The 23,707-nt window shown below is 47.8% G+C and overlaps 1 protein-coding gene across 2 annotated transcripts in view; it reads right to left on the minus strand.

Annotated features, from left to right (window-relative positions):
* LOC113185236 (liver carboxylesterase 1-like) overlaps positions 1-23,707 on the minus strand; it is a 32,646-nt gene that overhangs the window by 6,394 nt on the left and 2,545 nt on the right. The window contains exons 2-11 of one of the 2 annotated variants that reach the window (XM_077793002.1): positions 22,163-22,367; positions 19,762-19,906; positions 16,734-16,867; positions 14,511-14,664; positions 12,481-12,585; positions 11,628-11,732; positions 9,079-9,117; positions 5,849-5,989; positions 4,037-4,117; positions 3,640-3,787 (exon numbers count right to left, since the gene is read on the minus strand). In XM_077793002.1, the coding sequence (XP_077649128.1) occupies positions 3,640-3,787; positions 4,037-4,117; positions 5,849-5,989; positions 9,079-9,117; positions 11,628-11,732; positions 12,481-12,585; positions 14,511-14,664; positions 16,734-16,867; positions 19,762-19,906; positions 22,163-22,367 (1,257 nt within the window). Of the gene's footprint in view, positions 1-3,639; positions 3,788-4,036; positions 4,118-5,848; positions 5,990-9,078; positions 9,118-11,627; positions 11,733-12,480; positions 12,586-14,510; positions 14,665-16,733; positions 16,868-19,761; positions 19,907-22,162; positions 22,371-23,707 lie in introns of both variants that reach the window. The other variant, XM_026392287.2, reaches the window with a different exon arrangement.

The following is a 23,707-nucleotide window of genomic DNA, read 5'->3' on the forward strand; positions in this document are numbered from 1 at the left end:
ACCGCCATCTTAGGTTACCTCCACTGCTACCTCCGCCATCTTTAGCTGGGGCAGCTTCCATCTTGGAACACCAACTGGGGCCTGGAAACCTTACATCAAGGTAACTATAGGCTTGATGCTACTGCCACCACCAACTAGAGATCTGGCCACTTCCATTTAGGAACAACAAGGACCTGGAAGACTGTCACCAAGGTCCCTGTGGGCCTGGTTTCAGCATATGTATCCCTGCTAGGTATGCTAACGGACACCATCCTTTGCAGAAGCAACAAGGAGCCTTGCATGGGGTCACCTCATTCTCTTTTTTCTCCTGCTAATAGCCAACATCCTTTGATTCCCCTTTCACTCATTCTATAATATAATACCTCTAATTCTCACATCCTAAACATTATAACCCCCTTTCTCTGTCCATCATTAGAAGCTGTAAACCCTTATGCAAACCTATTGGCTATATGATAGAAGATAACTGAACTCATCATTTCTGTTTATAGTGACAAAACAGTGAATGTCTAAATAGAAGTTAATTGATTTATGGTTGCATATTGTTTGCACTGGGTGATGTAAACATTGATCTCCCCACTAAGGTGAGGTACTGGTAACCTGCAGGGACACTGCAAAATTCTAGGGTAGAAACTTCAATACCTTAGAGAAGCACTGTCAGAGAGAAAGACACACAGACAACATGAAAAAACAAGGGAGGAAAGTGTCTCAAACAAACCAAGATACTACAATAACAGAATCCATTGATAGCACAGTAGATGAAATGTCAGAGAAGGAGTTCAGAAATGTACATAATTAAAAAGTTGTGCAAATTAAAGAATGATCTAAGTGAACAAATATCATGCAAAAATTGATCACTCCAACAAAGAGATAAGAGAGCAAATATAGGCACCCATTGATCACACCAACCAAGAGATAAGGAAGCAAATACAGGTAGCAAAAAGATCACTTCAAGAAAGTGATAGAGATTATGAAAACAAACAAATCCTTGAAATGAAGGAAACAATAAACCAAATAAAAAACTCAATAGGAAGCATCACCAATAGACTAGATCACTTGGAAGACAAACCTCAGACAATAAAGACAAAATATACAATATTGAAAATAGAGTGGACCACAGAGTGAATATGGTAAGAAACCATGAACAGAACAACCAAGAGACCGTATCTCTTTAAAAAAAAAAAAAAAAGTTAAAAAGGGCTGGGGATACGGCTCAATGATTGAGTGCCTCTGGGTTCAATCTCAGGTACCAAAAAAAAAAAAAAGTTGCCAAGAATATACAATGGGAATAAAATTGTCTCTTCATAAGTTGAAGACACTGTATACCCACATGCATAAAAATAAAACTGGATCCTTATCTCACACTGTACAAAAAGTCAAGTAAAAATGAATTAAGGACTTAATGTAGGATCAGAACTCTACTAAAAGAAAACATAGAAGAAAAATTACATAACACTGGACTGAGCAAATGACATTTTGGACTTAACTGCCAAAGTGCAGGCAACACAGTGAAATAGACAACTGAGATTATATCAGACTAACAAGCTTTGGCAAAGCAAGGAAAATGACTAACACTGTGCAGAGAGACCTGCAGGTTGGGAGAAAATATTTGGCATCATATATACTGTGATAAGAAGTTATGAAACCCAATATATAAAGAGCTCAAATAATACAGTAACAAGAAAACCAGTTAAAAAAATGATAAGGGATCCAAATAGGCATTTCTCAAAATGGACGACGCTATGTCCCTATAGAAACGGACCACACATCTGCAAATGCTCAATGTCACCACTGACTGCAAAAATGCACATTGAAATCACAGTGAGATAGCGGCTCACACTTCTCAGAATGGCTCTTATCAAAGAATGAAAACAATAGCAAGTGCTGGCAAGAATGAAGAGAAAAGGAACACTTCTACACTGGTGGCAAGATGGTAAAATGAAAGCAGTTTCCTTGCAGAAGGAAAGGTTCAATTGCCATATGATCTGGCAATCCCACTATTGAATATTTACTCAAAATACTTAAAATCAGTGTGTTGAACTGTTGTCTGCACCCCAAAATTCACTGCAGAACTAGTCACAATAGTCAAGTTAAAGAATCAACCCAAGTGTCCATCAACCAAGGAATGGATTAGGAAAATGTGATATTATACATGTGATTAGCCTTAAAAAGAAGAAATCCTATAATTTGTGACAATGTGGTAAGATTGGATAACATGAAATGAAACATCAGACACAGAAAGACAAAAATCACATTTTATCACTCACGTGAACTCTAAAACAATTGACTCATAAATACAAAGAGAAAAAGGGCAGTTCCATAGGGTGGTGAAGGGAAGAGGGAAATGATGGGAAAGGGTATAAAAATGTCAGGAAAACTCTTTTTTGAGTTCTATTGTACAGTGTGACAAATAGAGTTGATAATAGAGTACTATCCATTTCAAAATTGCTAAGAGAGGAAATTTCACATCTTCTCAGTATAAAAAGTGTTAAGAATTTGAGGATATGTATGTTAATCAAGTTACGTAATTATTCTATATTGTATTCATGAATTGTAGTGCCACACAATTTACCCTATAAGTTCATACAAATATATTTTGTTGGTACAATTTTCAAAAATTCTATGAATATTCTCTCTCTCTCTCTCTCTCCTATACTCTCTTCACCCTTCTTTTCCTTCTTACTTACAGTTGCTCTCAGATAATTGCAACTTCAAAGAGAGAAAGAATAAAAGTGGTCAATCAAAAGTGGACACCGCCCCCCCAGACTGAGCTCACATATCCCTAACCTCACACCCCACACACCGCCGCGGGTCAATGTTGGGAGGCCCTGTGATGGACCCCAGCCAGGCCCTCAGCTTGCCCACTCAGGCACACACCACGATAGACAAAAGCCAGCACAGACATTGAAAATCACCACCTCTGACCCCTGCTCTTCCTACTGTCCCCTTCTTCTGCCCTTTTGCTCCTGAACACCTTCCTGACCTATACCTGAATCACACTGTGACCTCACCTCTGCTAGTCACACCCTAGCTCCAAGCAAACTCTGATCTTGAAAATCTTCCAAGACCCGTCCTCCCACCCTTGCCCACCCCACACCAAAACCCCAGGGAAGGGGCTCTGTGGCAGAGGCTGTGTGTGCCTCACTCAGGTCCCATTTCTGGGCAGGCCACCCTGACTTCCTCTTCCAGAATCTACAGCTCTTTGCTCAGGCTTCTCTCCCACCATTAGAAACGACTCTGCCCATGTTTGCAGCAGCTCAAAGCACCACAGAATTAACCCGTGGAGCAGCCTTCAACCACAAGTGGGTATGGGGAGAAAACACCCAGATTCCCCATCCTGCAGACAGGGCAATCCTGAGGGGTCTGTGACTTGTGCACAGTGGACATGTGAGTGGAAGTGCATGATGGATGGCTTCCATCTCTATCCTGCCTCAGTTCCTCATCTGGTGCTTGCTGGGTTCAGCTCCCACATCAACTACCTGCATTTGGATCCTCTTCTGAGTCTGCTGCTAGTGGACACCACCCATGTGGAGAATCAGGCAGACCCACCCCAGGCTCTGTGCTGACCTTCAGCAGTTTCCACATCTGTCTATGCTGAAGCTGGTGGGTTGGTCCTCTTCCCATCCAACCTCTGGGACTCACCTCTGTGGCCACGGGCCACAGTCACAGATGGGATACCAAACACTACATCAGCAATCAAATCCAGGAACAGGTCTTTCTTTCTGACAGGGTCGTCTGTCCCTCCTAAATACTTCTCAGTGGCCACTGGAGTCAGTTCCTCAGAGAGGTTCTGAAATCACCAAGCAAGAGAGACCCCCATGCTGTGAGTACTGCAGCTGCACAGCCGGTTCAGGAGGCTCTGTCCATGTGAACCACCCACCCTGTGCGAGCCTCCTGGGGTGGGAGGAGGCAAGGGCAGAAACATGGGGTTGGAAGCCCAGGTCCTTGGCTTTCTTCTGCCATTGAATCGTCTGTAATTTGGGGCAAATGCCCATCCCCCTGTTTCTCAACAGAGTCCCATGATTCCCTAGAGTCTTACAACAAGGGGATAGGACTTCCACAAGAGGGCTGTGGCCATCTGCTGGTCCAGTTTGCCTTCAGAGAGAGGGTAGCCCATCATCTGAAGAAAAAAATGATGAAGCATTAGTGAATCATCAGGAATTATCAGAAAGAATCAAACAATGGACCCACCAACAAGCAGTGCAGAACAAAGGCTCTTTGTCGACTTGTGGTTTTCATGGGTCTTTCATAATACTTTTTTAAAAAACAATCAAACAAATGGACATATATACAGAAACTCGAGGAGTAGAAAGAGGAAGCCTTAAATAACTATATTTATCAGTCCAGGGGACACAGTGGTCATCCAGGCAGCAAGGAAAGTCCAGGGTAGGGTTGAAGCAGAGGGTTTATGACCAGGCCCAGACCATACCCACAGACTCAGTGACCAAGGAAGACAAAGTCCACGTCCTTGTCATCACCTCTGAAATTCTCTGAAGTGAGAACAGCAGAACTCTCCGTGTTAACAGCTCTGTCAACCTCTGCGCTCAGAGACTTGACCCAACTTTAGCCTGGCTTCTAGTGGCTTAAGAGCATGACCCAGGAGGACCCGAGTTCCCCCCAAATGCCTGCCTCTGAAAGCACATGGTTTTCTCCAGCCCAAACCTGGTGACGGGCACACAGGCCCCTGAGCCTTCTGAGGGCAGTTACTGTAGAAAGCTTGCCATTATGGATACTTTCTCCTTTCCTTTGGGATGTAAGTCTCCTACCTCAAACTGTTCCCTCAAGGATCCGAGAGCCATGAAAACAATGTTTTAAGAAAATGTTTGAAATGTAGACATTGAGGGAGATGACTCCTTTTGCTCATTTATTTATTTATTTTGGGGCAGTGCCCGGGATTAAGCCCAGGGCGCTCTACCACTAAACTACCTCCTCAGTCCTTTTTATTTTTTATTTTGAGACAGAGTCTCACTAAGTTGCTGAGGCTGGCCTTGAACTCGTGATCCTCCTGCCTCAGCCTCATGAGTTGCTGGGATTCTATGCATATGCCATCTGCCTGGGTGAGGGAGATAACGCTTGATCTCCTTCCCAGCCCTGGTGGGAGGATAAAGACCTAACTTCAGTTAACACCTCTGCTTTGTCTCATGAAGGGAAGGCTGCTTCTCCTGCAGATGAGCGAGGATCAAGAACTGCCAGGTCAGCCACACCTCCTTGAGCACTCCCAGCGTTGAGATGTCTCCAGCCTTTGCCTTCAGGGATTGAGTTCAGGTCATGCTTGATCTTTTTGCTATTGTGATCCTATTGCTGATTAAACCTGTCCTATTTGACTAGAGTCCAGCTTTGGTTCTTGCTGTGGGTCAGTAATAGCCCATTGATATATGTAAGTCTGTGTCAGCTCAGGAGAAGCAACTCCTTCTGAGTCTTTCTATGAGGTGACTCAGTCTGAGTGTGGGCATTGGTGGGCCCCATGGGTCCATGTCCAAGATGAAAGCTATTACACCCCAGGTCTAACTCTCCTGAACCCCCCAGCTTCCTCCCCCTCCTAGAATGCCTTTCCATATGCATCAATGTTATCTCTACAGCACCTCCTTGCCTGATCACTTTAGGATTCTTTAATGGAAAAACAATCAATAATTGTTTGAGGAGAGGGGTTCGCCAGGCTGCACCACCCGGAGTCAGTATTACTATCCTGGAAAATATTTCCAAGAAAATGTCAACCAGGGTTAATGGGCATAAGTGCCCTGGGTGGGTTAGAGAGGGGAAGGGGATGGAGAAGCCAATGGGAGCCGGGAGGGAGGGAAGAGGGTGAGCCTGTGTGTGGGTGCCTGTGTCTCAGAGGCCTGCACGCCCTCACCATCGGAATGATCCAGCCAAACTCTTGCTTGTTGATTCCCACCATGTAGGGGACAGTGTTGAAATTCTTTTCAGCCAAAATCTCTTCAGGTGTCTTGGGCAGCAACACTCCGTCAACCACAGTGGGGAGGAAAGGATAGCTCTAGGGGAGACAGGCACAATGTGTGTTATTATCCTGTCCAGGCAACGCCTGCGTTTCTCTGCCTATGTGGGTGCTCAGCCAGCACTTAGACCCTCAAGGCTATGAGCAGTGACCACAGAATCTCAAGGTCCTAACAACCAAAGTCTGTGAGACACAAAAAGAATTTAACAGGGGAGATTTGGTGATCGGTGCTGGTTTTATACATGCATAAATTTGATTCTGGTTCATAGTAGTTATATCTGTAAAATTCAGTGAAGGCTCAATTAGTGAATATGGAACAATTCCAGGGACTGTCCCAGAGTGAAGTTCTTAGGAGTCTCAAAATTTTCATTACCCTCGTCTTATGTGTAGGTTTCTATTTTAAAGAGCTTTATGTAATAGAGATTTGTTTGCAAAACATCAAATCTATATTTATATCCACATATAATTTCTTACAAGGAATTGGTTGTACTATTTATTTATAATAAGACACCAGCTGAGGGATGCTTAATGTTCTCTAGACCCTGCATAATGTAACTGCAAATTTCTCTAGTTATCTATCAGAAGATAGATAACTCTGCTATCCACTGTGCTTTTTCAAAATTCAATATCTCACAAATGCACAAATATGGCTGCTTTGCCATCTTTTCCACAGCTGCATCGTATACTATCAATGTCATATTAGCATTTTTTTTTTAGTTTTTTAGTTGTTGATGGACCTTTATTTTTTATTTATTCATTTCTATTTGGTGCTAAAAATCAAACCCAGTTCCTCACATGCTATGCAAGCACTCTATCACTGAGCTGCAACCCCAGCCCCATATTAGCACTTTTGAGAGTGGCCTCACCTACACAGGGGCACATCTCTACTCCCTCTCTGGATGGACTGACTGTTGACTCATTACCAATGAACTCACAGCCAAGAGCACCATCTATCACATGCATCTTCTCCCCAAGGCAGAGCCCAGGCTCCTAGGCTTAAGAACTCTAGTCAGCATTTCTCCACTATGCTTGAGAGTCATTATAAATAGAAAAATAACCAACAAAAAGCAAATATTGCAAAAGATGTGGCAACACATAGGTCACAAAAGGGACATTTGTTCAAAAGAGAGATGATGCAAGGAGAGTATTTCCTTGTTTGACCTTGGAGGGGAACAAGGACATCACAGGACTCAAACTTCTCACTGTGGTGTACGTACGACGTATGTTGCAAATGGCCAGGATTAGGCCACTGGTGTTGATTTGTTGGTTACAAATACATTTTAGCAAGTAAATGAACTCACAAACACAGAATTCATGACTAATGAAGGCCGACTGCATACTTCTATTGATTGTTAAACATGAGCTGTCTTACGTAACTGCTGAGCTTTAAGGAGGTTTTGACCTCACCATTCAAGGTACTACATTGAGACTTGATTCCCAGTTTGTGGGAAATAAAAGGTAAGAGCTAATCCTCCTTCAATAGCTGACCGCAGAGAGCAGGATCTGGGTGCAACTACCGCTGCCTTAGGAAGGCTGTGAGATTCCAGAAGGTTGTCCCAGGAAGCCAGTGAGAGGAGCAACTCATCTGAAGGAGGATTCCTGCAGGTCACATGGACCAGGCTGCCATCTGCATGGGTTCTGGGAGCCAACACTCTTGACCAGTGAAGAAAAGGATGGGGATTTCAAACAGCAGGAAGGGCATAACCAAAGGACCCTAAGTGTCACCTGCAGGGCTAATTCCAGGAGCCTCAAAGACATGTGGTTGTGCTGGGAAACAAGTTTTCTTGTGCACAATGTCTGGCACTTCCCTGGCACTCAGGTTTGTTTGGAAGAACCAGCTCAAGGGGAGTCGTGGAGTTGTTTTGTAAGCAAGGTCAGGCTGCTAAGAAAGGGGGTGACATCTTCTCACTGGGGTCTGGAGGGCAAATCTGCTGAGACCATGGGACGTGGAAGTGGGAAGGGAAAGAAGAGACAGAACAGGAGAGAAATCCAGAAGATAGACAGAAGGGCAGCATCTGGGAGGGGGCGAGTAGCATCAGCATCCCTAGGACAATAGGAATTGTCCCTGTGTACCCAGTGGATCCTAGTGCTGCCCTGTGGAGGCCGTGTGCACTGATTGCCAGACCTGGCTCAGAGAACTCAGGGGCCTCCTTCACTCCACTCTCTCATACCTTACTATCCATTTGCAAGTCCTGTTGCTGTTCCAGACTCCAACACTTCTCACCACCCCACTGCCCTGGCTCTGGCCTAAGCCACCTGGATTCCTTGCCTGGGTAGTTGCAGCATATTGGCCTCCCAGCTGGTCTCTCTGTCCCTGTCCTGGTCCTTCCAATATGAAACAGACCTTTGTAAAAGGTCTCTGTTCGAGCCCTCTGAGCCCCTCCCAACTCCTGCCAATCAAGTCCTTCCAGGGACCATCCCATCCCCACCTCCAAACCTCCTTAGCCTCGATCCTGCTCCCTTCACCCACGGCCTCCCCTCCACACACAGGGCCTCTTGGGCCTCTGCAATTGCTGTCCCCTCTGCCAGAAACACTCCTCCTCCAGTTTTCCTGACAACTGGCTTTCTTCCCTCATGCAGAGTTTGACCCCAAGGTCACTGCTCGTCAAGCCATCTTCTGAACCTGACCTATTTACTCTCAAACCCCAGACTTTTCTGTCCCTATTTTCTAACTTATTTTTAACACTAATTTTGACCACCATCAACACATCCCTCCCTGCACAGTTGATAAAACCCATGGCCTCCCAGGAGATCCGTCCTCCTTGGTGAGGCCGCCTCTGCCCTTATCCTGTTATCTCTGTCTCCTGAGAGGGGAAGGGTAGTGCTGACTCCTCCCACAGGGCATCTGGGAAGCAGGAGATGTAAACAGGAAGGGGAAAGCTTGGCCCACGGACACAGACTAGCCGACTGGGAGCACTGCACTGGGAGTCAGGGGAGTGGGTTGCAGTGCTGCCTCTGGTCCACCTGGCTGTGTCACCCTGAAAGTGACCTCCCCTCTCTGGGCCTCAGCAAGACACACACAAGGAGGGACTGTGATTCCACAAAGGAGAATTCTTCCATTCATCGTGAATTGGAGCTTAAAGACCTTAAGACTCAAAACCTGTAATCAAGAAGCCGAAAGTCCTTACCTCTCTGGGGTCTCCAAATAAATCAAGGCTAAAAAAATTCTGTGAAGAAAAAAGTAGAGAATATGGGTGAGACGTCTCCCTGGCATAAAAGTTGACCCTTTGAGTGGTGCTCGACAGGTATTGGGTTCTACCACCTGGTGCCTCCTTGGCTGGACCCAGAGGAAGTGGACATGGCACAGACTGTACCTGGCATGAGCACAAGGTAGAGTTGTGGGGTGGGGGAGGAGCAGGCAGCCAGGGAAGGAGAGACCTGGGAACCAGAGTCAGGGTCCCTGGGGTTCTGGGGTGGACCTCTGCTGTCAGTGCCGTCCTCCTCTCCATCCTTTCCCCTACTTGTTCTTACTGGCAGCAAAACCCCAATTTTCCTCTGGGGGAGACATATAAACAAGATGGCAGCAGCAGCAGAGATGGGTCAGCCTCAGCCGGAGATGGGGCTGGAGGTGCCATGGACCACCAGGAGGGGGCACTCTCCTCCTCTCACATGCCACCCCCATTTTGCACTTCTCTAGCTCCTCTTCATGAGTTCAGGTCTCTATATGTGACCTGGGGTGCTCCATGTCCTTGGACATACAGAGGTCAAGGACAGTACAGGCCAGTGTCAGCCCAACAGAATTTGTACCAAAATTACTCCCGAAATTGTTTAGATAATTTCTAAGAAGATAGGATATAAGTCCAGAGTACTTATGATCTTTAATCTCCCCAGGGGACAAATACACTTCAGAGAGAAGCCAACTAAGAAGAGTGGCAAGCTGAGGGACAGAGACAGACCGCTTCTCAACACTATCTTAAGAGCACCTGGAGCTATCTGCTTATGAACCTTTGTTACCTCAAGACACTGTTTATATATATATATATATATATATATATATATATATATATATATATATATATATTCCCCCCTCCCCACCAAGAATTTTGAAGTGGGTTTTCTAATCCTGCATGAGAAAATCTTAATTCAAACAAGCCACTGAAACTCATGCCAACCTATATATTTGTCTTTGCTGTGTTCACCAACATTCAGCAATTGAAAAGTTACACTCGCCATTATGGGTTGTAGCACCCCCAGGAAGGGATGAGGGTGTGTGTGTGTGTGTGTGTGTGTGTGTGTGTGTGCATACACTCCGGGTAGCTGATAATCATGGAAGCATTTCTACAAGGACTCTGACCATCTCAGAAACAAGCCCTCGGATCTGAAGTTCTCTGGGTTTTCCTGAAGTCACTAGCAATTCCCATATTAGCTTGTGCTTTGTGCTGAACTAAAAATGGCTGGCCCATTTGCCTCTTTCCACATATTAGACAACAGCTTTACCTTAATTCTTGAAACAAGTTTGGTTACCTCATTTGAGCCTGATGGATCAGCACCCAAGCCCTGGGTCCACGTTGGACTTGGTTCACAGACATACAGGCTCAACCAGTGCAGCCTGAACCATAGGTCCAGAAGTACCCTCTAGTGTCCAAAGTCCAAATGGACAGGCCAGGGGCTCAGGTCATGTCTGAGCTCGCAGCCATAACTCCCCTAACTAAGGGAATAGTTCCCATTGGCCCTACACACAGTTTTATCTGAATATGTGTCCTGCAGAGTTTCTCTGTGATGACAGACCGCCATGACCATCCATCAGTCCTCAAATGTCACTCTCCCTGAGAACTCCTGTTAGCTACAATGACTGTTTCCCCTCTCTGTCCTTCCACCACACTTTCCCCACTAAATATATGACTGTGTTTCTCCTTCAAGGATTCTTTTTGAGCAGGTACTGTGTCAATTTATATCTGTATCACCTCTCCTGATACCTACACTCCATATGCTTTGGGCAGGAGGGTGGATGGATGGTTGGATGGTTAGATGGATGGAAGGTGCTGGTCAATATAAGCACTATAGTTGAACTGGATGGGTATATGAGAAAATGAACAAAAATCAGCAGATTGCTTTTGGAGGAATGGATGATGAATAGATATATGTTGGCTGAAAAGTTTGACAACACCCAAATAAAAAGCTATGGAGGGATTGACGCTAGGTTGATGAAAGGATTTTAGTGAAGTGGGTGGAAGAGTAGATGATGGATGAATGGATGAGCTACTCTGGAATCCTAACTGAGGCAAAGTCTCACCCAACCAAGAAAACGGGTCTACCACTGTGTTCTAATTAATGAAATTTCTAATTCAACCAAGGCAAATGATGACATCATTCTAAACATTTTTTTTTCAGTTACTATTCTCATCCCTAAAATTCAGGATGTCAGTTACTTGTGGCTATATGAAATATTTCGCTTCTTAAAAACCCTTATAAAAAGAAGAATAACATTAAGTGTTGAAAGGCCCGAGGGACATTATGCAAATTCCATCCTATTATTGTTGGACATTCTTGACGTTTGGAGGTGTTTCATAATAAAAATGGAGAAAAATCAATTTCTCAATTTGAATGAGGTGGCTGACACTGCTGCTGAGATATGTCTCACTGTCCAGGTGGTTGCCCTGGGCAAGAGAACAATAGCTCAACCAGTGAAGCAGGGCCAAGCACATGGGGAGGGGGCCACTGGGATGGAGGCACCTACCATTTTCAGCGTGGTCTCCAGGAGCTCCTCCTCTGTCTTCTGGCGCAAGCAGTGAACCATGACTGCAGACGTGGTGGTTTTACACCCAGCGGTAATAGCAATTTTCTAAGAGAGAGAGGCAAGAATAGGGTTAAAGAGCAGCGTGCCTCCCTCCCACACGTAGACAGAGGTATTCTATGCCACTGTCAACTTCTTTAAGGAAGTAATGGGCAGCCAAAAATGCTTTGGAGCAGCAGGTGTGGGTTCTGGGCTCCCTGCAGTGTTACCTCTATTAATAACTGGAATGGTGGTATAAGCCTGTTACATAATGTCTCCATATCTACCTACTCATCACCATTAAAATGAACACAATGTCCACTCCCAGCATCTCAAAAATGAATAAATAACTAAATAAATTGGGCACAAATTTCTCAAAGTTGAATGTCTCAAAAGAGGCTCTTTGGTTGGGGGGTTAGGAATTTGAAATCCAGAATTCCACTGTCAAATTCACCTCCTCCCTTGACGTGCTACTTGGCCATTCAATCTCTTTGTGCCTCACTTCCCCCACCAATAAATGATGGTAAGGATTACAGTAATCTAGTAAGAAGAGTTAATGCATGTAACATGCTGAAATTCGCCCCATGGGTCCCACATGCGGGAGCTCATGTGTGATTGCAGGAACCCCAGAGAAGGAAATACCCATGAAGAATCTTCAGAAAATGTGGAAGGTGATTGAACTATGAAAGAAGGCCTTCCTGCTCAACCATCACTTCATGGATGCTTGGAGTGTTTCTGATGAACACCACTGGAAAGTTCCCCAGAGATTCTAAGGGAGCAGAGGACGAGTCCAGGAGCTGTCCAGGATGAAACCTACCTCAGCCACAGGCTTGATGTCCTTCCTGAACAAGGCAGCAGTGAGGGCCACGCCACTCTCTGAGATGGCCCTGTGGAAGAGGTTCTTGGCCAGAGGAGACAGCACCTGGCAGGGGAATGGAGAGGAGGAGGTTCACGCTCACAGGGTCAACAAGTCACTTGCTCCTTCAGGCTCCCTCAACCTGCTCCTCTGCCCTGACCATTCACCTGGAGAGTCTGGGGGTGAGGGAACACTCCTCACCTACCCCAGCCTGCTGCCCAGGCTCACCCTGGGGCCAGCTTTCCTAAGACAACCTCTGCAGCACGCAACCAGAGCCCACAGACAGGCACAGAGCAGGACGCATGTGGCCAGGCTCACCATGACTATCAAAACTCTTGGAAGACAGCAGGGCCTTCCTACCCACAAATTCCCTTTGGGCATTTCTGTTACTCAGAATTTATCTGAAAAAAAAAATGATCGTGAAAGATCATAGAAATTTCTAAGAATGTCCACACTGTTTATCATCATAAAAAATGGAAATAACCTAAAGTATGTTCTACTATGATGAAACCAGGTGAATGCATGATTTTTATTCTTACCTTGGAACACTATACAATTATTAAATTATTAATTAAATATAATACTCTGTAAGAGTACATGATATTAAGAGAAATCTTAATGTTACACTGTAGCATATGGAAATTTTGTAGGTAAAAATAACAAAGATAGATGATAGAAAGGGAGAGTTGATAGATGAAAGAAAGAGACAGGGATAGAAAGAGATAGAAAATTGGGGTTAAAAATACTAGAGAACTACATGTCAAAATGTCAACAGTAACTGTCCTGGGAGAGTAGGTTTATAGAATATTTTCTTTGGGTTTATGTATATTGTGGCTTTTTCTTTACTTTAAAAAATACATAGACATTTTCCTCTGAGTATTCAACTATGGAGCCAATGTATGTTGGAAAACTGCAGTGGTCGGCTGACACTGCTCAACTGTGAGGTGGCAGGAAGGTTTCTTTGGCTCCTGAGCCTCCTGTAGCTTCCGTGTCCACCCAGCCTCTTCCCCAACTGGAGCCAGACATCCTCCATCCCTGGGTTGTATCTCTACCCACATCCCATGTGCCATCTCTCCCGGTTCCACTTCCCACCTCTGATCCTCTTACCCATCTCCCCTTAATCCCAGGGAATTCTGCCCTCCCCCCGGGCCTACACCAGCCACCATGGAGACAATGCCCCCTCCTGCTCCTGGGGATCAGGTCTCACGTGGCTCTGCCTTGGAGTCAGACAGCAAACCTTTATCCAACTCAGAGCTTCACCTGTTCTGAGTGAAATTTATACCCACCCCGCAAAGAAGTGAGGGGAGTCCTGGTGCTAAAATGATTAGGAAAGAGAAAAAGAAAGAGAACCCAATCAAATGACAGGAGGAGGAAGGGCACAGTTACAGGTTGACCTGGAGATGCTTCTGACCCCAGGACATAAAGCTGAACTGTGAGTTTTCTAGAAGCCAGGGAGGGGTTGGGCTGTGGCTTCCTCTCAACCATCTCCCCCAGATCAATCACATTGGGTCCCGGGGAATTCTGCCCTATCTCTTGGGCATGGGCAAGATATCAGAAAAACTCAGAGGAAGCCCTGCCGACTCTTGCCTAACAAGTCCCCTCCGTGTGCAGGTCTGGCCTGGAGCCCAACGAGGTCTCTCCACACAACTCCTGTCCTCGCCCCTTCTTGTAATTTATACCCACCCCTACTTCCCAACAGAAGTGAGCTGAGTCCTGGGGTTCAAGTGATTAGGAAGGGGACGGAGAACTCAGTCTGAGAGGAACAGGACGGTCACTATTACAGACCCAGCTGGAGATGCTGCTGGCCCCAGGACATACAGCCAGCTCTGAACTTCCTGGAGGCCAAGAGGGTCTGGGGCCTGACTCCCCACCATCTGAAGCCAGGCAGTGAGCAGAGTCACCCCTGAATCCAGTCTTACAACCAAAGGAGCCTGTGGTTAGATCTGCTGGTCTCCAAGAGGTCCAGGGTGGGCAGGGGCAGAAGCACTCACAAGAACAGAGACACTTTGTCCTCCTGCTGACTCTCCAAAGATGGTCACAGAGCCTGGGTTTCCTCCAAAGTTGGCAATGTTGTCCTGGACCCAGCGCAGAGCAGCCACCTGATCCAGGTGACCCCAGTTCCCCCGGCCATGCTCATCCCCGGTGCTGCAAGATAACAGGGTGGGGTGGGGACCCAGATGTCATGTCAGAGCTCTCGGGACAGAGAGATGACCTGGGGACTCAGTGGTCACCACCTGACTCTCATCCCTGCAGCACTGCTCTGCAGGGAGTCTTCATTCATTCTTCCAGCAATGATGTGCTGAGTGAGCACCTACTATGCACCCTTCCCTGGTTTAAGAGTCAGAACATCCCCAGGAACCACACAGGCAAAACCTGACTACACTCAGCTCACACTCCAGAGCACAAACAGATGAAAAGAGAACACAATGTTCATGAGTGAAGGTGGTCTAAGGTAATGACAGGTAATGACAGAGGCAGGGTGGGGCAGTGGGGGGTTCAGATCTCAGCACCAGGGAAGGCCTCTGTGGGGCAGTGGCATTGGGTACAGACCAGCATGAAAGGCGCACAGGTCTTGTAAATATCCAAAGAAGAAATTCCGGGGAGGAGAAGCAGCAGGTGCAAAGGCCCCAGGGCCAAGGGCACCAAAGTGTGAGTGTAGCTAGAGTGAGAGGCACTAGAGAGGGCGCTGGCAGCCTTGGAGGGGACTTCTCTGTCAACATCAGTGACCTGGGAGCCCTCAACAGAGGCAGGAGGAGACTCACCCTGTGCCTCTCCTGATCACTGGCCACTACGTCTGAGTCACAGGTTTATGAATATGGTCACAACCATAATCCAGCCAGAGACTCAGCCATGAAGCGAGGTGGGAGGAGGGACTGGATTCTGAGTGCTTTTACAGGATCTGCGGATCCGCTGGCCCACCCAGGTGGGGAGCGAGGACAGAGGAGCCTCCAGGCTGCCCCAGGCCTTCACCCTGACCACGCAGGAGGGGGCAGCTGCAGCAGAGGCACAGGGGTTGTGGGACAGCAGGAGAGCTGAGCTGGGGGGGGGAGTCAAGGGTGCAGCAGTCTCTCCCTGTGAAGTGGAGGTGCCCTGTGCACAGCCAGGGCAGCAGGAGGAAGCAGCTAGGTGACACCTGGGTTCCAAGGATGAGGGGACACAGCAGGAGCTGTGAAAGGGCTTGATTTTGGGTGGCCAGGAAGCAAAAGGGGGCGAGGGTGAGCCTGTGTACCACACGGGATCACCGAGTCCCTCCGCGGCCCTGCCTGCTCTTCTTCCCAACCTGCAGGCTGCAGTGTCCCGAGGGTGTGCTGCCCGGGGAAGGGGTGAGCGTTTCAGAGGGGCTGATGTGTGGGCTGGGTCTTGCAGGGTCAATAGAATTGGGGCAGGGGCTGGGGATGTGGCTCAAGCGGTAGCTCGCTCGCCTGGCATGCGTGCGGCCCGGGTTCAATCCTCAGCACCACATACCAACAAAGATGTTGTGTCCGCCGAGAACTAAAAAATAAATATTAAAATTCTCTCTCTCTCTCTCTCTCTCTCTCTCTCTCTCTCTCTCTCTCAAATAAAAAAAAAAAACAGTAGAATTGGGGCAGGAAGAGGGGATGGCACAAGCAAACGCTTGGAAGCATGCAGACAGTGGCTGCCGAGAGGCTGGGGAGTGGGAGGAGGCGGGGCCTCCTAAAGCAGGACTGGGGTGCATTATGAAGGACTAGCCAGGAGGCGGCGGTGCTGACATGACTGGAGCTGTTCTGGCATCTTCACTTTGGTGACTGCAAGGGTTTGGATGAGGGTCACCTCTCAGGCTCAGGTGCTACCACCTTGGTCCCTGGTGTGGTGTATTAAGAGGTGTGAGAGCCCGTAAAAGATGCAGCCGAGTGGAAAGTGACCAGGTCATTGGGGTACAGCCCTTGAAGCTCATGGAAACCTGGTTAGTTGTGGTGAGAGGGAGCCGTTAAAAAAAAGATGATGACCGTCTCTTCTCCCTTCTCTCTGGCTTCCCTTCCCACCTCTTCTGTGGATTCCCTTTCTGTTTCTGCTCCGTGTTGCGGAGCCCAGGGGCCCACACCTGAGGCCCATCTGAGGAAACCACCCATCTTGATCTGAGCTGAATCAATTTATTTTCTGTATATTTATTCAGCCCCCCGTATTTTATTATATTAACACAAGGCAGACCATTGCAGGGGCTACTGTGCAGAGAGGAGAGTCCAGCACCTTACCTGAAGAACCCCCAGATGCCCAGGCGGTACTGGATGGTCACCACCACCACGTTTTCCAGGGCAGAGAGGGGCAGTCCATCATAGGTGGATGCCCCGCCCACCACCAGACCCCCTCCGTGGATCCAGACCATCACCTGGAAAAAAACAGTGCAGCCATACACATTATGGGAAACAGAAGTGGGAAGGACCTCAGAGGGTGTCTGGTTTGGTCACCTACATCTTGACTGGGACCCATGAAGGCCATTACCCACTTCCTCCAGAACCCAGCAAACTTGCAACATGGGCCACCACTTCACCCAATGCACCTGCCTTTATCTCCAGATCCGTGTGCCATGTCCCTCCTAAGGCACTGAAAAACCAAAAATGTCAACAGGACAAGGCAAGGATGTTGTGTTGTCCCCAACGCCCCCAAGGTCTCCACACCTGGATAATTTGATCAGCTTCACATAACCATGGGCAGCACTTGTATTTCAGCATCGCCTCCGTTAACTTTTTAGTGGAGATTTAAACTTCTGGGTCACCCTTGGAGTCAAGGAGAAGAGTCAAACATCATGTACTTAAAATGCCCATTTTTGTTCTCAGAACCCAGCCAAGTCCAGGGAATAGTGAGAGCAGCCCTTTGGCAGATGCCTAGATAAGGTACTGACTGGCGCTCGCACATGCTAGGAATCAGGGCAGGTGAGTGTTCTCTGTGGAAAGCTGCTCTCTTGCATGCACGCCAAGTTCCTTGGGATGCTGGTCATACAACAGAACAAAGCTCAACTAACTTGTTCTGTAACTTAACCTGCAGAGCCCCCTCCCTGGGGTGACTGGGGAAGAATGGAGCACTGTGGAGAGGTAAGCCCTTGTCCAGCTGGCCATCAGTGGAAAAAAGGTCATGAGGCACTGAGATGCTCCCTTCTAGAGAAGCAAAGTAAGCCCTTGAAAAGCAATGCTACCAGTCAGTTCCATTGCCACTGGACTTTCTAGAAGGGTACTGACTTGCTCTCACACATGCTAGGAATTAGGGCAGGACCTTCCCAGTAAGTGTTTTTCAATAAACCTTATATCATACCTCCCATCTCTGAGGGTCTCCTTTGGTCTCTCAGCGACCTGCCCCACTGGCTGACCCTGACTTGGAAGGTGGATAGTAAACTTATCAAGGCAGGAATGGTCATTTCAGGGATCCCCTGCACCCCAACAGTTCAGCTTCCTGATGTGACTCCTTCTGCGTCTTCTGCACCCTCAAATGCACCCCAACCTCCTAAGCCCACTCACATCCACTTCCTTCAGGAAGTCTTCAATTATTCCACTAACATCAGCTGAGAATCCACCATGGGCCAGTGACTATGATAAGACTTAAAGATAAGAGTGGATCTTAATTCACGGTTCTTGAACTTAAAGAGCTCACATAACAGAGAAGAAATGAGAGTAGATAAAGTAATGCTGTCATAAGTCCCTAACAAGGAACAGGTGCATGTAACGTGAACTGTGCAAGAGAAACAGTTCTAAGCCCTAAAACTAACTTACCCATGCAGGAAGTGCTAATGCTGTGCTATTTGACAGGATAGCTGGGTCACTGAACCTGCTTGAGACCCTGCAACTAATAAGTGGCACAAGCATGACTTGAACATGACCCATGGGTCCCAGAGTCCACATGCTGAGCCCTTAGGGCAGGAGGAAGGTCCTGGGGCAGCTCTGACTCAAGTTTCAGGAGGGCTTGCTCTGCACACTCAGCCAGCCCTGAGATGAAGCCCGACTGCCATCATTAGAGCCTCACACGGGATTCTTCCCACGAGAGGAAGCAGAGGCTGAGGAAAGTTGCAAATTTGCCCAAGACTCTCAGCCAGGCAAAGGCAGACCCAGGATCTAAACCCAGGCCAGCGTCTATAGCTGCAGGGTCTCCTGCCTCCAGGGTCTGGGCGGAGTCAAGTTCACCCGTGAGTGAAGGCTGAGCCCAGGGACTGACTGGCAGTGGTGCCATGGAGAAGTTACAGTGCAGAGCAGATGGCAAGACCCTTGAAGGTGGGGCTGTGTGGTCATGGCTCCATGCCCCTCCTTTTCCTAACCCCCAAGCATAACTCTGTATATGGGGGCTCCATGTCCATAAAAGAAGAATGAATGAATGAATGAATGAATGAATGAACGAACGAAGGAACAAGGGAACCATCGTCCCCACCTCCTGTGACTTACAAAGCACATGTCGGACCAACTTTCATGCCCAAGTGTGCACATCCTCCACCACTCCTCGGAACCACATCAGGGGGTTCTGGGGGACTGGATGGGTGCAGATGCCCTTCTGTTACCCCAGGTGTGGCTCATTTTCCATCGGGTCCTCCCTACCCGCCAGCTTGCACCTGGCAGGCGGCCCCATCCCTGGCCCTTCCTTTGTTGGGGAAATGCTGACTCATGGGCATCAGCCTGTGCCAAAGCAATCAGGAAGGGAGTGAGCTACAAGAGCCTTCCAGATGTTTGGCCAAAGACAAGGAAAGGGCTTCCCACACCTCTCTCAGGGGACAGTGGAAGTGGGCACAGGTGGCGTGCTGCAGAGAGGTGATGCACGTGCTCCCCTTCCTAGACTGTGCTCAGGGACATTGGCTTACAGAAGCCCCGGGCTCTTGTCCTGTCACCCTTCTATGTGACCTCCCTTCCCCCACCTGGGCCTCAGTTACTCTACCTCAAGAGGAAGGTTGGGTTGTTTGATTTTTCTCTAACTTATTTGAAAAATTATGTCTTTTCTGCCCTGGGGTTCACATTCTTGATCTAGTAACTAAGAGTGTCCATTTTTGTCTTTCGGTTGGCCTGAGAAAACATGAAGAGATTAATGTGTGCATTCCTGACGTACTGCAGTCTCCCCACAGATGCTGAGGTCGCCAGGGGAAACCAAGGAAAAGACCCCTTGTCTTTCCTGTGGTAAAGGAAGCTCAGGACCCCTGGCTCTCGTGGCCTGTGGGGCCCGTCACCCAAGCTTCCCTCACCCCTTCCTGTCTGCCCTAGTGGCTCCAGGACGCTGGCCCTCACAAATCTTGACAAGTGGGGCCCAACTCACCGGCAGCCTGCTTTTCTTGGTCAAGTCGGCAGGAGTGTAGATGTTCAGGTAGAGGCAGTCTTCGGAGAACCTGAAGGGAATGTTCTCCTTTCTGTTGGTGAAGAGCTCTGAGAGGACCTGCCCCCCCACTGCATCTTGGGAGCACCTGGGGAGGGAAGGAAGAAGGGCTCAGAGACGCAACAAAATGGAGGTGGGAGGCGTCACCTGGGGCCCTCGCACTGAAGGTTTAGACTTCTAACTGGAGCTGCTATCACTGGACTTGAGACGCTGGAGTGGGTGAGAAGCTGACTGGGGACTCCCTCGAGTCTCCCCAGATCACACAGAGTGACAGGGACCTGGGACTTTTCCTCTTCCTGGAGGCTGTAGGACGTTCTGGCCTCTGCTTCAGCCACTGATGTGCTCTGTGACCTTTGGTGAATTCCTATCCTGCTCTGGGTCCCTACCTGCCAGGTCTAAATGAGTGGAGTGCTTTCTCTAAGGATCCTGCAACCCTGGCGTTCTAAGATTCTGTCATCTACCTACCCCAGACAGTCACTGTGGCTGCCCTGTGAAGAGATCTCTAAGATCCAGCATAGAAGGGAGTGGGTGACATTTGCTGAGAGAGGCCGGGCACTGACTGGAGTCCTTCTGAGCTACCCACTACTTGAAGCCTCCAGTCAGCCCTACGGTGTGGCTTTTATCATTGTGCCTATTTGACAGAAGAGAAATTGGAGTCACGGGGAGGTTACACAACCTGCCCAAGGTCACATAGCCAGGCATATCCACTCTAGGTAGGACTTACATTTCCAAGTATGTAATAAGCAACATCTCCCAGTCTCAATGGATCCGAAGGCAGGTGTTGCTACCCACCCCCATGAGAAGACCCTCAGGTGTCAGGAGGACGTAGCCATCAACTGGCAGAAGTGGAACTAGCAAAAGCAACTTCCAGATTTATGTCCTCAGGAATTTTTCCTGGATATTCAAAAGCAATGGACATAGGATTTGTAAAGATTAAAATTCAAATGTCAAAAGGGAGATATCTAGATAAATGTAAAATATCTAATGTCTAGATAAATGTAAAATAAAGACCAACATTATATTCATCATTATTATTATATGTTATTATTTTGTTTAACTAAGTGCCAAAAAGCATTCTTTTAATAAACCCAGGCACTGGCAAGGGTCTGCTGAATGAAGGTTTTCATGTGTCAGGGTAAAGAGTGGACACAGTTGGAATATTTCAGGGTTGGAGGGGATTACAAAAATGTGCAGATGCTATGTATGACTCAGAAATGACACTTCTTGATACTTATCCTAAAATATCCAGGAATGCATGTAATGATTTAGTTACAACATATTCATTATGGTGTTGTTTATAATGTCAAGAACATCAAAACCAACTTACTGAACCCAAACAAATGTTAATTAAATCATTACTTTTCAAGACCAAATTTTATGCAGCTGTTGAATGTCAGGCTGGGATACTTGAAGGCACAAAATTATCTTTATGGTCCATGAGCAAGGTGGTCATTCCTACCGTATGTGTGATTCATTTCCAAGGGAGGAAGTATACAGTCGGCGACAGAATGGGAACATGAGCACTGGTGATAGGAGCAAGTCTCTCTGGCTGGTGAAACTATACGTGAACTTACTGTTTCTGCCTTTGCTTCTCTGTGTTTCCTAAATTATCTGGAAAGTGTGGGTAACATCCTTGCAACCAGGAGGTTAAAAAGAGCACAAATTATTTTATAAAGAAAGATAAGGGAAGAAGGTGCCCAGAAGAGGGAACCCAGACACCCATGGAAATGCTTGGCTAAGGAGATGAATAATGTCAGAACTGATACCCGAGGGGGTCTGAAGTGCTCTGGGCTTCTGTGCCCAGGTGTCCAGAGTGCCTGGGCACACCAGCCACTACTCTGTCATGACTAGGTGTCTAGACTCACCTGGGAGTTGAGGACATGTCAGGTTCATGCAGCCTGGAATCACCTGCACCCCCACACACCTCCACCACCCCACACCCCAACCAAACCAAGAAGAAATAAAACTTCACACCTCCCTCCCTGGCTCAACAGCTCCTTTTACAAAGCACTGATCATATGCTAATATATCTCATGGTACATCTTTTTTTTTCCACTTTGCATATTGTGTATTAGCTGTCTCTCTGTCCTCGAATGCAAGCTTCACAAAGGGAGGATCTTTTGTTCACAAGTGCATTCTAAGAACTGAGAACAAGGGTGGCACAGAATACTCAAGAACCCTGTGTTGCGTAAAGGGCTCTAGAAACCCCTGAGAGGTCCAGAAGGCCTCAGGGCTCTGCAGTGTTCTAGAAGATTCCAGAAGAAAGCAGAGCCAAGCCCAGGACAGCCTCCACCCCCTCCTGCAGCACCGAGGGACAACCCCCCTGGGACAGGCCACCACTTACATAGGAGGGTAGGAGGTGGCGTTCTTCACAGAGCTCCAGGGCTCTGCCGGCTGCGGTGGAGCAAACCTCAGGGGCCCAAGAGGGGGCTTGGCAAAGGGGACGCCCAGGAAGACGGCCACGGGCTGCGCAGATCCTTCCAGGCTGACGTACTGCCCCAGGACTTTGCCGTGCACCGTGTCCACCACGGGGGGTGAGGACGGGTGTCCTGCTGGACACAGGGAGCAAATGAGGACATTAGAGGGGAAAGGCCAGACCTGGGTTCCAGGTGGGGTTGGCCACATTCTAGGTGTATGAAAAAGTCATCTATGCCCTCTGGGCCTCAGGACAATGTGAAATAGGGAGGAGGAAATGTGCCACCTAAGTAAAATGATTTAGTGAAGGACTTAGAATTGACATAAAGTCGAAAGTCAATGGAATAAGGAGAGCTTCTGGGAATGAACAAGGCCTTGGTTTCCCTCTTAGAAGCTTCTGGGAGCATGCATCCAGAGGTGCTGAGCTGCATACTGGTTGAGGGGATGAACAAGTGGGGGCCCTGTTCTCAGGAGGGATGACCTTGGGAGAGAAGGAGCCACAGATATACTTGACCTGAAGCTGGGGAGAAAGAGGCCACGCCCTGGTGGGGTACCAGGGAGGGGCTGCAGGAGGGAGAAGAGGGAGCCAGGCCTTCTGATCCCATGGAGCCGGAACTTGCAGAGAGGAGACAAGAATGAGGGAAGATGGAATGAGGGGAGAAAGGTGAATAAGAGACAGCGCAGAGGTTCAGAGATAGAAAAACTCAGGCCCTGGCTGGACACTGGTGAGTGGGCTGTGGGTACAGAGGGAGTCCAGGTGCAGGGGGAGATGACTCTGGAATGAGCAGGCGCATGTCAGGGAGGGCCTTGAATGCCAGGCCAAGGGATTGGGTTTCATTTAATGGACAAACAAACATCAGGAATAATTTTGGAATGAAGGACACAATAAGCTTCTAGAATGTACTATGAGGTCTAAGAAGGGCCATTTATAAAGAGAGAGAGAGACTGGGTGTCAGGTTCCTGTCGGCTCCATTCCCTCCTTTATTGTGGAGGAGATCTGTGCTCCTCGTCTCCCTGCAGCTTCCTCACTTCACCTGGTTCCACCTGCTTCGGGACCAGAGTGAACTAACCTGATCTTCCTTCCTGAGGCAGGTGGATTTCAGACACCCCACCATGGCCACCCTGAAGTCCTCTCTTGTCTGTCCTCAATGACCTCAGTTTCTGGGAGCATCCATCATAGGACCTGGTTACTATTCTCCTGTCCCAGGATGCTCCTCTTCAGATACAGACAATATGTCAACATTCCCCGCAAAGTGTGTGGCCAGAAAAGAAAAGAATAATTCAGATGTGTTCTAACAGAAGAAAAATGAATGGAAAGATTTTATGGGAAATCCACTTACAATAGCACCAATAGCCAGTTCCATACTGTGGGCACGTGAGCTGTTTTGTTGTTGTTGTTGCAAATCACTGGACCCCACACCAGGATGGACATTCTGGAGGCAAGGATACTCAGTCCCCGACTTACAGTGTCTTA

This window comes from Urocitellus parryii, chromosome 15 (assembly GCF_045843805.1).
Source record: "Urocitellus parryii isolate mUroPar1 chromosome 15, mUroPar1.hap1, whole genome shotgun sequence".
Taxonomy (NCBI): Eukaryota; Metazoa; Chordata; class Mammalia; order Rodentia; family Sciuridae; genus Urocitellus; species Urocitellus parryii.